The sequence below is a fragment of the Felis catus genome, chromosome A1 (assembly GCF_018350175.1).
Source record: "Felis catus isolate Fca126 chromosome A1, F.catus_Fca126_mat1.0, whole genome shotgun sequence".
Taxonomy (NCBI): domain Eukaryota; kingdom Metazoa; phylum Chordata; class Mammalia; order Carnivora; family Felidae; genus Felis; species Felis catus.
Genome location: NC_058368.1, coordinates 20,119,711 through 20,135,085, shown reverse-complemented (window position 1 = coordinate 20,135,085; position 15,375 = coordinate 20,119,711). Strand labels below are relative to the sequence as shown.

Sequence of the window (15,375 nt, the reverse complement as noted above, 5' to 3'; positions counted from 1 at the left end):
AGCAGTTAGCATGTGCCAAGTATGAAGCTTGAATTCAAATATCTTATGTGATAAAACACATCAGCCTTGTCTTCTCCCATAAAGTTTTGTTCCTCTAATAAGATGTATCACCAAATAATGACCCATCCCTGTTTTTATAAAGTTTTAATGAAACATAGCCACTCCCATTTTTTTACAGATCATCTATGGTTGTATTCCTGCTACACTGCAGAATTAGGCAGTTGCAACAGACGCTATATGGCCTGCAGTTGCTAAAGTATTTAGTATCTTGACCTTTACGGACAAAGTTTACCAACTAAAGTATTGCTTTCCAATGCCCTTCTTTAAACATAATCAAGAGACTAGTCACTTCTATGCTTAAGTGGGCTGTTGACTTAATTATAGAGACATGGTGACTGACTCTGTCTAACAAATAGTTTCATCATTCCTAAAATGAGGTCGCTACCACCCATCTCATATCTTACTTATGGAAATAAAATTCCTCAACATATCGCAAACTATCAGCAGACAGCTTGCCAGAAAATAAGTCATCAGAAAATGCTGGTCTCCCTTCTTACAATTAACGAGAAGTTACCAAGTAGTTTTGTACTATTGACAGAAGCTCAAACTACAGGACATTTGGCCTTTCCTCTCCATTTGGTTCCAATGCCCAGAATCACTTTACTCAAGTTCTCCTTCCACATTTAAAACTCACTACTCGCCTATCTCTTCCTTCATGGCATCAAATCCTTTTTAGCTGCCTGAAAAAAACTTGTTCAATATCATCTTAAGGCCCAACTGAGCCTAGGCTATCATTTTTCTCCCCAGGCACCCTTGATACTACATGTTATAAAGCTTTTAAGAGTGATTCCAGTTTCACTTACACTAAAGATATCAGCTAGAGATTTACTTCTTGAGTAATCAGAAGGATCAGCAGGCTTTGATACAAACCCATGCTTCCTAATCCAAGAAATACTTCTTTTGCACAAACTTAAACCTTTGAAGAAACTATCTTATTCTTGACTTTTGCAAAGGAGTAATTAGGTTCTGAACTCTGTTCGGTAAGAACTACAAGCTCCAAGTTATACAACTTAAATGAGCAAAGCACACATAGTTGTTTGGTTGCATACTGAAGTTAACTTATGCCACACCAGATGACTGATCAGCACTGCACTAGGTCGGCAAGATTGTCAGATAGATCATTCCCAACTTCAGTTCCCCTCCCAAGAAGGCCACCTAACAACTATCCATAGACAAGTCACCACTGTGAAAATCCCAGCTCCCAGATGTAAGCTGAAGCACCCCTCTGAACCACAGAGACCGAGAAGGACCACATAAGAAAGGTAAGAGGAGCAGCTACACTCGGACTGCATCACCCTTCCTCCAGGCTGACACGGCAGTGCACCAAGAGGGCCCTTCCAGGCCTACTACAGTTTCTCCAGTGAGAAAAGGGAGCCAAGGTGGACACCCAACTCTTCCAGGACACTTTCTAGAAGGTCTACTCAGATATTGCCTCCTGGAGATAACTAATAATCAGATAGAGATGGGGCAGGAGGACAAGCCTTACATGAACCAGCCTTCAAACCTTGGCAGACCATGTTCCTGCCTGTAGCAGTACCCAAGCAAAGATCTCAGCTAGCAGCAATTCCCACTTACAAAGCCAGCCTGGTTGCCCCATCTGGCTAGAGAGCTTGGTTGGCAGTTCTGCCTGATTCTACAGTCAGTGGACTATACTATACTACCTAATCAATGGACCGTACTACCACTCTACCTTGAAGAAAAGTGAATTCACAGCCCTGCCCGACACCTAAGCATAATCTCAAGTACCATCCATTGAGGAAGCCTGACCAGAGAACTCAGATAGCTGAGAAGCCCATCCTAAAGCTGTGCTTGGGCAGAGATCCTGGCCAGCAGCCCTGCCCAACTGTTGAGCATATCCCCTACCCCCAAGTAACCAAAGAGCCTGAAGAAATGACCTTGGGAAGCCTTGCAGCCCAGCCCACAGTGTTACCAAGTCACAGAGCCCAGTCTGCATCCCCACCCATCTTCAGGGCACAGCTGGCAGCCCCACCTGAACATGGAGTCCAGCCGGCAGCACCATCCATTTGGGAATCACAGTGTGACTCCACCTGACCAGGAAGGATCTTGGAGCCCATCCCATAACTACCCAGTCATGGTGTCCAACCAGTGGCACTACTCTGTCAGGGAACACAGCCTACAACCCCATTTGACCAGAGTTGATTGCAGGGCTAGTGGCTTAACCTGACAGTGGGTCATAGCCAGAAGCCCCACCTAAACAAGGAGCCCACCCAGCAGACCCACTTGAATACAGAACCCAACCAACAGTCCCACCCAACCACAGAACCCAGCCAGCAGCACCCCCCTGCAACCTCAGAGCACATGGAGAGGCTTTGCCCAAATAGAGATCCTGATAGCAAGCCCCACCTACCCACAAATGCTATCAGCTAATTGGTAAAAGTCTTTACTTGCCAAAGCAAACCTGTAAAGCCTGGAAAAGGAGACTACTTACTTAAATGCACAGATAACAATACAAAGAAGCAAGGATCATGAAAAATCAGAAAAATATGACATCATCAAAAGAAATGAATAAAGCTCCAATAACTACCCTAAAGAAATGGAGATGTATGAACTGTCTGGCAAAGAATTCAGATAATCCTCTTAAGACAGTTCAGCAGACTACCAGAACACACAGACAACTAAACAATATTTGGAAAACAATGCATGAACAAAATTAAAAGTTCAAGAGAGAAATAGAAACCATCAAACAAAACAAAACAAAAAAACTAAACAGAGATCCTAAAGCTGAAGAGTACAATGACTGCACCAAAGAATTCAATAAAGAGCTTCAACAACAAACTCAGCCAAGCAGAGGAAAGAATCAATGAACTAGAAGATAAGTCGTTTGAAATTATCTAGTCAGAAGAGCAAAAAAAAAAAAAAAAAAAAAAAAAAAAAGAAGAATGAAAGACTGAAGAAAGCCTATAGGAATTGGGGACTCCACAGAAAAAAAAAACATATACTCATAATGAGAATTCCAAAAACTGAGGGGTAAAAAAGAGAAACTACTTAAAGCAATAATGGCTGAAAGCTTTCCAAACATGGGGAGATGAAAGGGGGTTCCAGATTCATAATGCCCAAGGAATCCCAATAGGTTGAACCCAAAAAAGGCTACACCAAGACACATTATAATTAAATTGTTGAAAGTCAAAGAACTTTAAAAGCCGCCAGAGAGAAGAAACAAGTTACATACAAGAGAACCCACATAAGATGACCAATGGATTTCTCAACAGAAACTACAGGCCAGGATATAGTGGAATGACATATACAAAATTTTGGAGGGGGGAAAAAAAACCCAACCCTGTCAACCAAGAATAGTATACCTGGCAAAGTTGTCCTTCACAAGTGAAGCAAAGATAAAAGTTTTCCAAACCAACAAAAACTAAAGGAGTTTATCACCACTAGACCTGCCTTACAAGATATGCTAAAGGACATTCTTCAAGTTGAAATAAAAGGATGCTAATTAATGTTGTAAAAGTGTATGAATATATAAAAATTATTAGTAATGGTAAATATATAGTCAAAATTAGATTCTCTAATATTGTAATAGTGGCACATAATTACAATAAATCAACGAATTCAGTAAAGTTGCAGGATACAAAATGAACATGCAAGTATCAGTTGTGTTTCTTTACACTAACAATGAAGTACTTGAAAAAGAAATAAAGAAAACAATTCCATTTCATTTATAGTTGCATCAGAAACATTAAAATACTTAGGAATAAATTTAACCAAGGGAGGTGAACTATCTCTACATTGAAAACCACAGCACATTGATGAAAGAAATTGAAAAACATACAAATAAATGGAAAAATATCCTGTGTTCATGGATCAGAAAAATTAATATTGTTAAAGGGTCTATTCTACCCAAATCAATCCTCAGATTCAATGCACTCCCTATCAAAATGCCAATGCCAATGACATTTTCCACAGAAATAGAAAAAAAAAACTCTAAAATTCATATGGAACCAAAAAAATCCCCAAATATCCAAAGCAATCCTGAGAAAAAAACAAAGCTAAAGGGATCACACTTCCTTAGTTCAAACTGTATTATGAATATATAGTAATCAAAACAGTAAGGTACTGGCATAAAAACAGACACATAGGGAAATGGGACAGAATCAAGACCCCAGAACTAAATCTATGTATATACAGTCAACTAATATTTGACAAGGAAGCCAAGATTACTCAATGGAGAAAAGATAGTCTTTTCAATAAATGGTGCTGGGAAAACTGGATATTCAGATGCAAAAGAATAAAACTGGACCCCTATTTTATAACATTCACAAAAATTAACTCAAAATGGATTAGAGACTTAAATGTCTGAAACCATAAAACTCCTAGAAGAAAACATAGGAGAAAAGTTCCTTGAAATTGGTCTTGGCAACGATTTTTTGGATCTGACACCAAAAGTATAAGCAACAAAAGCTATAAACAAGTGGGACTACATCAAACTAAAAGCATCTTCATAGCAAAAGAAACAACTAACAAAATGAAAAGGCAACTTACAGAATGGGAGAAAATATTTATAAACCACATATCTAAAAGATTAATATCTAAAATATATAGGGAACTCACACAACTTAATTGCAAATAATAATAATAATCTGATTTTTAAATGGGACAGAGTATCTGAATGAACGTTTTTCCCAATAAGATTATTCAAATGGCCAACAGGCACATGGAAATATGGTGAATATCGCTAATCATCAGGGAAATGCAAATCAAAACTACAGTGAGATATCACCTCATACCTGTTAGAATGGCTATTATCAAAAAGACAAAAAATAACAAATACTGGCAAGGATATAGAAAAAGGAACCCTTGTGCACTATTGAGGGGAATGTAAATCAGTCCAACCACTATGGAAAGCACTATGGACGTTCCTCAAAAAATAAAAATAGAACTACCACATGATCCAGCAGTTCTACTTCTGAGTATGTATTCAAAGGAAATTAAATCACTGTCAAAGAGATAACTGCACCCTCGTGTTCACAGCAGCATTATTTGCAATAGCCAAGATACAGAAAAAAAACCCTAAGTGTCCATCAACGGATGAATGGATAAAGAAGCTGTGGTATATATGTTTTGATGGAATAGTATTTAGCCATAAAAAAGAAGGAAATCCTGCTATTGGCAACAACATAGAAAAACCTTGAGGGCATTATGCTAAGTGAAAAAAATCATACAGAAAGACAAACACTATATAATCTCACTTACAGGTGGAACCTAAAGCAAAATCAAACCTCATAGAAACACAGAGTAGATTGATGGTTGCCAGAGGCAAGGAGCGGGGGAGTTGGGGAGTTGAGTGAAGGTGGTCAAAGTGTACGAACTCCCAGTTATAAGTTCTAGGGATGTAATGTACAGCATGGTGACTATAGTCAACAATACTGTACTATTTGAAAGTTGCAAAGATAATAGATCTTACAATTTAATACATGCAAAAAAAATTGTAACTATGTGAGGCAATGAATGTGTTAACTAATCTTATTGTGGTAATCATTTTGCAGTATATACATATATCAAATCATCACATTGTGCACCTTAAACTTACATGTTATATCAGTTATAATCCAATAAAGCTAGGGTAGCAAGAGAAGTGGGCAAGAGGAGAATAGAGAAAGCAACAAACCACATCCTGGCTTCAGGGGCCATTTCAGGTTCTTTTTAGCAATCTCTCTCTATATCCTGGGCTCGGTGCTATTCCATATTTTACATTCCATATTTTACGGAAACATTCCATATTTTACAACTAAGCAATAAAAAGAGGAGAAAGATAAACTAGAAGGAAATTCTGGTAATAACTTTTTTAAAGCCACTAAATTTGTCAATAGTAAGTAATAATAATTGGAAAGGCAAATAACACAGCAAATGATGTTTATCCTACATTATGAGAAGCTGAGGATCAAATGTTGGGATATTGGTTTACATTTTCCAAGTCTTGTGTTTACACAATGTCATTAGGAAGAAGACTCTTAAGCCTTTTGAGACTGATCAACCACACACAAAGAATGATGGTCTCTACGAACAAAGGGGAAAGAGGTCTCTACGAACAAAGAATGATGGTCTCTACGAACACTGAAACAGTCGTTTGGGTGAAACTTGCCAAAGACCTATTCTGTACTGTACCCCTATGATTTTATAGATACCAACCAACATTTCCTTACAGGTGAAATCAGATTGAAGAATATTAAGGCAGCTGTTTTATGGAGAAATGAAACAAATGTACAACATGAAGAGTGTCTATTATTCACTCACCCAACGTTTACTGAACACATAGATGTACCAAGCATTATTATGTTAGGTGAAGTAAAAAAGGTTTAAAACTGATAAAATAGCTTCTGCCTTCTAGAAGCTAACAATCTAAAAAGAAAGGTTGACATAAACACTTGACAATATTATGGAAGAGTGGAGAGTATGCCAGGAGGAAGGGTAGGAAGAATCTTACTACTTTGCTTTGGATAATGAAATGTAATATAGGAGCAAATGGTTTATAGGGGGCTATACTTTCCCAGAATGCTAATCTGGTCAATTTAGAGACAGGGGATGGTGTGGGTCTTTCTATGGTTAAACACTACATATTACAGTCTTCCTGCAGAGATTCACTACAAACATTAGCAAATAATCAGCTCTAAGAAGTCCACTAGTAAAAACAAAAGCACAAAACTATTCAACCTGCATTTCCCATCTTAATTCATCATGGAACCCTTTTTATAGAATAGCACCTATAAACAATCTGGGAACAAATTTGGGGAAGACAGGTTATATGACCCTCAATGGCACAAAGCAACTGCCAACAATGCCAACAGGAAAAGATGAGCCCAAAGTAGGAAGATTCCTCCGTGCTTGGATTCTTCTAGGTTGACTTCATTAGTTGCATAACATTTCGGTAGCTACTTGACAAAAGCAAGCAAATAGGGATCTGTAATACAAGATCACACAAGAAGAAAAACGCAAACCTACAGATGACTCCTGAATTCTTATTTTGATCACAAATGTTGGTCTTCTGAAATGTTAAGTCTTACCAGAGATATAATTTAAGAGAGGTGTGGATGCTGGGGCAAGACAGGCCACGGCTCTTGGCTGTGCCAACATGTAACTGTCAATTATCGGGCCACTCCTGTAGTGTGATGGAGAAAAGCTCTTTAAATGAAGCTCCTTGACTGCAGTATCCAGAAATTGTAATAGCCAAGTCTATCTAACCAAAGACTCACTCATACCAATTGGTCCCATTTTTCACACTGTGTCAAGGTGCCTGGTCTCTAACACAACCACATTTACTACATTTTAGCTGATACAGAGTTTCATAGTGAACTTCTGCTAACTTCATTAACACTTATTTTAAATGTTCAGACACCATACCATAGTCATGAAATCACAGATTAGTAAAACCTCATGACCATCAAAGAATCTTTTTTTTTTCATCCACAGAATTCTAACTCTGGCACTGCATTTGTTCGTTCAACGAATGAGAGAGACAATTAATTAGAGATAAATTTACTTTCTAAAAGATCCTACAGATCCTAGAGAACCAACTAGGTCTCTAAATAAATCAGATTCTTTACTGGTTTTGGGACAAATGATACCAGATCAATGTTTCCATTGATTTTTCCCTTCCTCTGGCCCTTGTCTGGTCCCCTTCAATGATGCTGGAAAAATAACTGTTTCTTACAACAAATACAGCCAACTCACAATTTCCTGGGTATACCTTATTTAGAAGATGGATGAACCTGCTGCATATCCTATACTCGGCTGGTTTTATGCTCTCACGACATTCATTTGCTTCTCCTTGTATGTGCATGAAAAATGCAAAACAAGTTAATTAGTCTAAGATGAAACACAGCTCTCTCTAAATACAACATGTATATTGAAATGACTATTTTAAGGCTCATGCCACAGACCGCTTTCCAGTGGCATGCGAGGGGTGATTAGAATACACTTTTTGAAAGGTGGCATTGTTTGCGTCGAGGGGTGGGGTAGAAATGGGTGCTGCGCGGTCAGAAAACCTGCAAAGGCCCAAGTTCTACTTCTATCAAGTGCATGACTTCAGATCACTTAACAGCTCATTCTCAAATGAAAGGGTTGGTATAACTGACTTCTGAAGTTTCTTCTAGTTCTAAAGGTTCTTACTTTCCTTCAATATTATGTCGTCAAGTACCATTTCACTGTGGAGAGCTGTTTAAAAATGATTAATGGTTAAATTACAAAAACCTGTCAGTTCCTCCAACTTAATCACTCCTATTCCTATTTGCTAAGCTTACATCTTTGAAGTTGATAGCACACAACTATTATAGTTCTGACCTCTCATTATCTTTCCAGATGCTAGCCCATGCAAGTTAATTGCCTAACTGATATACCTCAGTATATAGAATGCAGCTTGAGACACATTTTTAATACACTGAGTTATGAATTTAAGGCCCATAGTACAAACCTGTAGCTGTCATTTAAAAGTGGCTCTGAAAATGCAGTCCAAGAAAGCATTCAAGGGAAACCATCTCAGAAGCTGGCTGAAAAAGAATTCTTGGACTCCAGAATCGGCATTTTGACACATCCTCTGGTGAAAATACTGGCTGAGGATTTCAATATTAACTACAAGTTACTTGGGAAAATTAGCATTGAGAAAACAGGGCCCAGCTCTAAATATTAATTTGGGAGGGGTTATTTATTAAACTCACCAAATCGGAGGTTTTGAAAGTTACATAAAAAACCGCAGCTTCAGAATTTTCCAAACAAATCTCTCCCTAGCTATAGTAAGCAGCATGAGACTGTCATTAAGTGCGTTCTTTAAAAGTACACTCAAATCCTTAAGCCAAATGCATTAAAAATGGAAATAAGCAATTCACATTTTTATTTCTTGGGATTAGGCCAAGATGGCTTTTATGTTTCTGAAGCGATCCACAAAGCCAAGATTGAGGTTTCCGAGGAAGGCAGCAAGGCGTCTACAGCCACCGGTATGTTCATCAAGGGGTCAGCAGTGCTCAAGTCATACCTCTTGCCCTTCTATGCCTTTGTTAGGTTTATCCAGTTCAATCTCCACATTTCTCAACTTTCCCACTCAAAACCCCAAGTCCAGATGTGGTATATGTGGTATAGCATTTTTTAAAAAGGAAGGTTAACACAAAGAGTTTGAAAAATGGCGAGAGAAGAGAGATCCAGTTTGAAAAGGACTTGTACCATCATCCCCATAAACAAGGGATGAAGTCATTCTGAAAATTACCTTCAGTAAGGAATTCATTCCATGGAACATTTTGAAAATGGGACACAGGGTTGCTAAGTGGCATCTTTTTAATTTTCCCATTTGTACCCCATCGTAACACTATACAAATACATTAGGATGTTCTATTTCTTCAGAAATCAAGGGATATAACTGACTTCGGCTCCATTTTTAATAGTGACTTCCCTCAAATGAATAAAAAATGTAATAGTCTCCTATTCTTTCCCTCCTGCAGCTCTGTTGTTACTGAAAAGGTCTCGGATTCCTTTTTTTAAAGCAGATCGGCCATTCTTCTTTTTCCTGAGAGAACCCAACACAGGTATGACAGTCTTTCTGGACACCATTCAGATATATTAAATATTTATCAGCATCTCTCTAGCAACAAGCGCCCATTTGTCCACTGCAGCCTAAAACAAGCATTCCTTCTAGCTAGTTTCTATGGTGCTTCAGAAGCTTCCCAGTTTCTTGTCGCGTATCCTGAGAAAGGGGAACATTTCTTAACTACAAAGGAAACTAATACCCTCCGTGTGGTTTTTGGCTTTTCGGCTCATTTTTTTGTTGATGTGGATTTTTAAAAATTCAGGGGAAGACTCAGAAAGATCATGAAAGTAATGTAAGTGATTCATCTTGACTCCCCCCCCCCCCGCCCCCCATTGTTGCCTCACTTTCTCATCACTGTAGGACAAAAGATATAGCTCCTTCAGGGCACTCGTGTGTCCAAGGAGTCTTTCGACTCAGCAACCCCAGTATTCTAGTGAATGCACCTAGATTTCTATAGTTTTTCTGTTGGTCTTTCTCAAGCTGGCCGAAATTACACAAAAATCAAGTGTTTGCCCAAGTACTTCTTAGTTCCACTATACAACCTCATCTTAAGCCAGAAATGGTATGGACCAGGCAAAGCCTCAGCACATCAGAGGGACAAGCGGAGCTCCTCTCATTTCGGCGATGAAAAAGGATTCTAAGTATTCCTCTCCGTGTTTCCCCCTTCCCCCTCCCCATTATTTATCAGCCTAGGAAGGAAAAGAGATTCTCAGTAAAGAGTTGTTGGCAAGTCGAAACAATGTGTTAAAAAGAAATAGGATGGAACAAGACTAACAAAATCAAGCAAAAGTGGATCTACTTTAACTAAACATCAGGCATTATTTTTATTTATGGAGAGAAAAAAAGTCAAAAGTTAGAATAATGAAAATTACGCATAAGTTTTACACAAATTGTTAAGGAAATACTGTCAACATCATTTTATCTGAGAATCATTTGCATACTGCTGTAACTTGTGCTGGAAATCAAAGGAACACTTTTGTGACAAAAAGGATGAAGATAATCATTCACTAGGAAATAATCTATTGGGGGATTATTTGGGGAGAAAAAGTCCATCAACAGAATATATCCTCCTAGGATTTCACCATGATCATTCCATCCCCATGTTTATTAGATGAAATCGTCACTTATCACTCAGAACAGGCAACAGAGAGCCCTCTCTTAGAAAGGATACATGTCCAAAAAATGAAAGATGAAAAAAGTGACAGGCTCTACTCCCTCAAGAAACAGAGACAGGACTAAATGCAAATAGGAAGGTCATTGTCAAAAGCTGATAGCCAATAAAAGTTGATGACAGTTAAAGAGACCGATATCTCTTTTGGAATTCAGCTGCGTAACAATGACGTAAAACCTCTGCACTAGTAAAGGACACACCACTGTTTCGATGATAGGAGTTTTCAGAACTGCCTCAGTAAACACATGAACATAAAAGGCTAATCCAAAACCGTTCCATAATCCGCCGCACATCTGAATATAGTCTTTGTGAATTTATTTACCTCTTTCTGGGAGGTACTTGCCCACACCACACACGGCACAGTGACTACTCTCCTGGTGAGAGGGGTGTCGAAGAGATAGAAATCAGTCTCAGCCTTCAGTACACCAAATGGACACATCTTACTGATAAGGGCAAATAATGAATCCATTGACAAATGGGACACATATGGGAACGTTAAGAAAAACGATCTTAATCTCAAGATTAAACTGTTAGAGAATATCATTTGTCCAGGCTAAAATCACCCAGTGACCTAGAGGGCCAAAAAAGACAGGATATTCCCCTTAAATTCAACCCCCCGTTGCTTACAAGAATTCTATAGTATTTCACTAATTTAACTAATATGCCCAGTTTCTTAAAATGTAAAAAACCTTCGAGATGGGATATCAAGCTTGAGTTTTGATTAGTTTCAAACCTTATGACTAGGTTTTGGATGAGGCTATCGAGTATGGTGACAGAGAGATTAAGGACAGAAAGAGGAGACTGAACAAACTGCTCTTCCCAGATTCATCCCCAGAATGTAATCAAGGTGAAGGGTTTAAAGATGATCACCTCAGGAGCAATCTATAAAATGGAAATAAGAACTTCCTGATAAGGAAAGCTGCTAAACATCGGAATAGACTGAATCCCCTTCCTAAATATTCTTGTTAAGTATGAACTTTTATCCGAATGACTTGTAATCCCTTCTATTAATCTCAGAATCTAAGTATACATAATTTAAGACAATTAAATCCAGACAATATGTTCTGGATTTTGTGTAGCTCCTGAATTTAGCAGTGACTGCAGGTAATTACCTTGACAATTCCATCTATTAAATGATGTCCTGCTTTAAAGGTATTTTGTAGAGGTAAAAAAGGTTTAAAGAATTGCATATGAAAATACTATGTAACGTTACATTAAATGCTTCTTTTTCTTGACAGGATTTGTCTTCAGTATTGGGAGCGTTTCAAATCCCCTAGACTAAATTAAGAGATCTCAAGCATGTTCTCCACTGTCAACTATGCTTTTCTTCATAAAAAGTTACAATTGCATTCTGCTATACCCCTGAAATTTTAAAAATGTTCCGCGAAAGTGTAAAAAGATAAGGGTATGTGATTTTCAAATATTATGAAACTAAAATTCCATCAATTTTACTATAATTTTATAAATTTATTTTGCCCTCTGTTAATCTAAATGTATTTTAACCTTCTTTTCTACTGGTTACCCCAAAAGCACTACAAGGCACAGCAGTGATCTATGAAAGGTGAGTGAGGAGTCTGGTCACAGGGTCAACGTCCTCAGTGAAGTCATCTGAGGTCGTGTTGGACTGAGAGTGGACAATGACTAGTGTTGGTTTTTCCTTATCCTGGGTATTTCAGGGGGAATACAAAATGAGCAAAGTCATCTTAAATGTTTCCTTTCCATTTAGCTTCTAAACAAAATGAAGAGTTTAAGTGTAAGAACAGCAGAGGAAAACAAAGAGATCCCCTTTGAACTCCCAATTTGTTGTGGGACTTCTGTAAGCATGGCATCAAGCTGCTAAAGACTGGCCATTTCAGACTATGTGGTGTGCCCCAAACTTACACCTCCCTAACTGGCAGCTTCAACTTAGTGCCACCCATAATCCTAGTGAGAACGGAAAAAGACGTTGAAGGGGAGTAAGGAAACCAATAATGTCAAAGATGTCTGCGTTTTAAACAGCTTTTAAAGTGTCTGCCTATTTGCCACAGATCTCATCTTTTCTATTATCTAGGCAGAAATGGGAGTATGTTGGTGTAGCCAACAAAATCTAAGAACATAGAGTAAAAAGACAATGCAGATTATGTAACAGATAATTACAGTTAGCTTTAACAAATATGAACTTCAAGTGGTGTATTTGTCCAATGCTTAAAAAGCAAGGCCTTTAAAATTCCATTATCCTTAAGATGGTTTTAAATGATTACTTTAAATGTGATTATTTCCTAAACCACACAAGAGTAAAATAGAGCATTTATTGATGGAATAACAAAAGTGCTTTTCTTAAATATTCTTCAAAATACATTTGTACAACTTACAATAATATATCCAAAATAACTGTATATACAAAACATTACCTAGTTTTAATGTATGTGCTTTTTTCCCCAAAAATTACAAAGTAACTTTTTATTATTTTTTTTTTTGGCAAAGTTCAACCTTAACAGAGGTGACAATTTTAAAGGTTGGTTTAAGAAAATAGAACCTGAGGGAAATTGACACGCAAGAGTCAATGACAAGCAAGAGATTTGGAGGAATATTTTTAGTTTGTTAAATAAAAATGTGTTTTAGAGTGATATTTTTCACATTACAAAAATAAACCAAAATGAAGAAAAGGTCACTGTAAAATGATGGAAAAAGGATCTGTAGACTTGCTCTTAGTATTTCAAATAGCCAACAATGCATGTCAAAAAATGAATTCAAGATCACAACAGTCTTGTATTTACTTTGTATTTGGAGAAGACAGTGAAATAAGTGGCCACATTCTGTTTTCTTTTAATTGCTATTAATATGGTTGATCTGATTGGCTCGTCGATGAATTTCATCCAAGAAGTTCTCCAGTTGTTCTATTAGCATTCGCTTTTTAAACCTGTATAAAAAAATAAGTGATAGCACTCTCAATTTCTTTTTAATGGATATAGATCAGTATAATGCTTTTTTTAAAGACAGAAACTGCCTTGGGAAGATTTTTCAAAGTAAAATGAAAATGAAAAACAACAACTTTATGGTATATAAAATCCACTGGAAGATAATAAGCAAATTATTTTATCAGTGCAGAATTGCAGTTTGTTCCTAAAACAAATAATCCAGGCCCAGGTACAATGGAAGTCAGATATTTGTTCCACAACCAAAAAGAAAAAAAACCCTAACATTTACAAGGGTTACAAATATTCCAACAAAATCTGGACTCCTAAAGCAATGATTCCAATAGCTTCTTATGCTCTTTAATTTTTTTTTTTTAATGTTTGTTTATTTTTGAGAGAGAGAGAGAGAGAGAGAGAGAGAGAGAGAGAGAGAGAGAGAGAGAACGAACAAGCTGGGGAGAGGCAGAGACAGAGGGAGAGACACAGAATCCGAAGCAGGTTCCAGGCTCTGTCAGCACAGAGCCCGACGCAGGGCTCGAACTCACGAACCGTGAGATCAGGACCTGAGCTGAAGTCGGACGCTTAACTGACTGAGCCACCCAAGTGCCCGTACTTCCTATGCTCTTTAAAAGTTGTATGTTGAAAGAATGTGAACAAAGTATGAATATAATCCCCACAAAAGGGAAGAAGAAATGACAGTTGGATAGTAACGTTTAAAAACCCTGGTGTTCTACTATTACAGTTTGAAAGCTAACAAATCAAGGATAATTAGACATCTGCAGTATAGGATAATATAGCAAACATTGAAAGTTCAAGTGGCAATTTAAAATTTTCTTCACTAATATGGTAGACTAAAATTGCATTCGTCTACATAAGTTATTAATACTGCTGATGCTTTTTAGAATATCCAAAAACACTGTCCAATCTATATCCACTTCCTCTCTACTTGTAAATTAATATGAATAGCCACCATAATATTACACAACTCTCTAAAAGGTGTTAGAAGTAGAGAGTGCAGGCCACCAGGAATATAGCTAAATCCATGATGAAGTTTGAGCTGACAGAATGTTACATAAAGAATAAATACTCAAAATAAGTAACATGAAAAGTTACTGCCTTATTTTGAACCCTCAAAGTGGTGTATGCTCTAGCTACTCCAAAAAAAACCCAAACAAACAAACAAAACCAAGTAACTGCTCTATCTAAAAATGCCTTTAAGAATAGCATGGAAGAAACTGGGGGACTTTTAAAGGCTGTGTATATTTGAAAGGTCAGAGGACATAACCCTAAGTTTTCATATAATACTAAAGAAGTCTTCAAGGAAAAATGTTTTGTGTACTCACTACTCATACAACTATGCTTTCCAGTTAACTGCACTTCATAGTTACCATGTATAATCTTGATTCACATTCCTTGTATTAAAGTACATAATCCTGGGCTACTGAAGCAATCAGAATAAGGCCCATTTGTCCAACTCTGCTCCCCTTAATTACATGTTTTCCCACGTACAAATGAACAGCATTCAAATACTGTCTTCCAAGGTTATTTCTAATCACTGATTAATATCAACTGTAGTCCAAATATATAAAGGAGAAAAGCTGAAGGCTATAAAATATGAAGACCCCAAAAAGGCACAGAGTAGGATCAATGAGAATTATGCAAGTATCTATAATCTACAGGGAGAAAAGGTCCATAATTGGTGAAGAATTTGTGTG

General features: G+C 37.4%; 2 protein-coding genes across 4 annotated transcripts in view; one reads left to right on the top strand and one right to left on the bottom strand.

Annotated features, from left to right (window-relative positions):
* The window catches only part of SERPINE3 (serpin family E member 3), a 33,553-nt gene extending 21,438 nt beyond the window's left edge, over window positions 1–12,115 (top strand). For both annotated transcript variants that reach the window (XM_019826081.3, XM_019826076.3), the window contains exons 7-9: window positions 8,925–9,011; window positions 9,510–9,593; window positions 12,005–12,115. In XM_019826081.3, the coding sequence (XP_019681640.2) occupies window positions 8,925–9,011; window positions 9,510–9,593; window positions 12,005–12,048 (215 nt within the window). In that variant the 3' untranslated portion in view covers window positions 12,049–12,115. The remainder of the gene's footprint in view (window positions 1–8,924; window positions 9,012–9,509; window positions 9,594–12,004) is intronic.
* Window positions 10,395–15,375, bottom strand: part of INTS6 (integrator complex subunit 6) — a 91,271-nt gene continuing 86,290 nt past the window's right edge. For both annotated transcript variants that reach the window (XM_023251226.2, XM_045052557.1), the window contains one exon: window positions 10,395–13,665. In XM_023251226.2, the coding sequence (XP_023106994.1) occupies window positions 13,572–13,665 (94 nt within the window). In that variant the 3' untranslated portion in view covers window positions 10,395–13,571. The remainder of the gene's footprint in view (window positions 13,666–15,375) is intronic.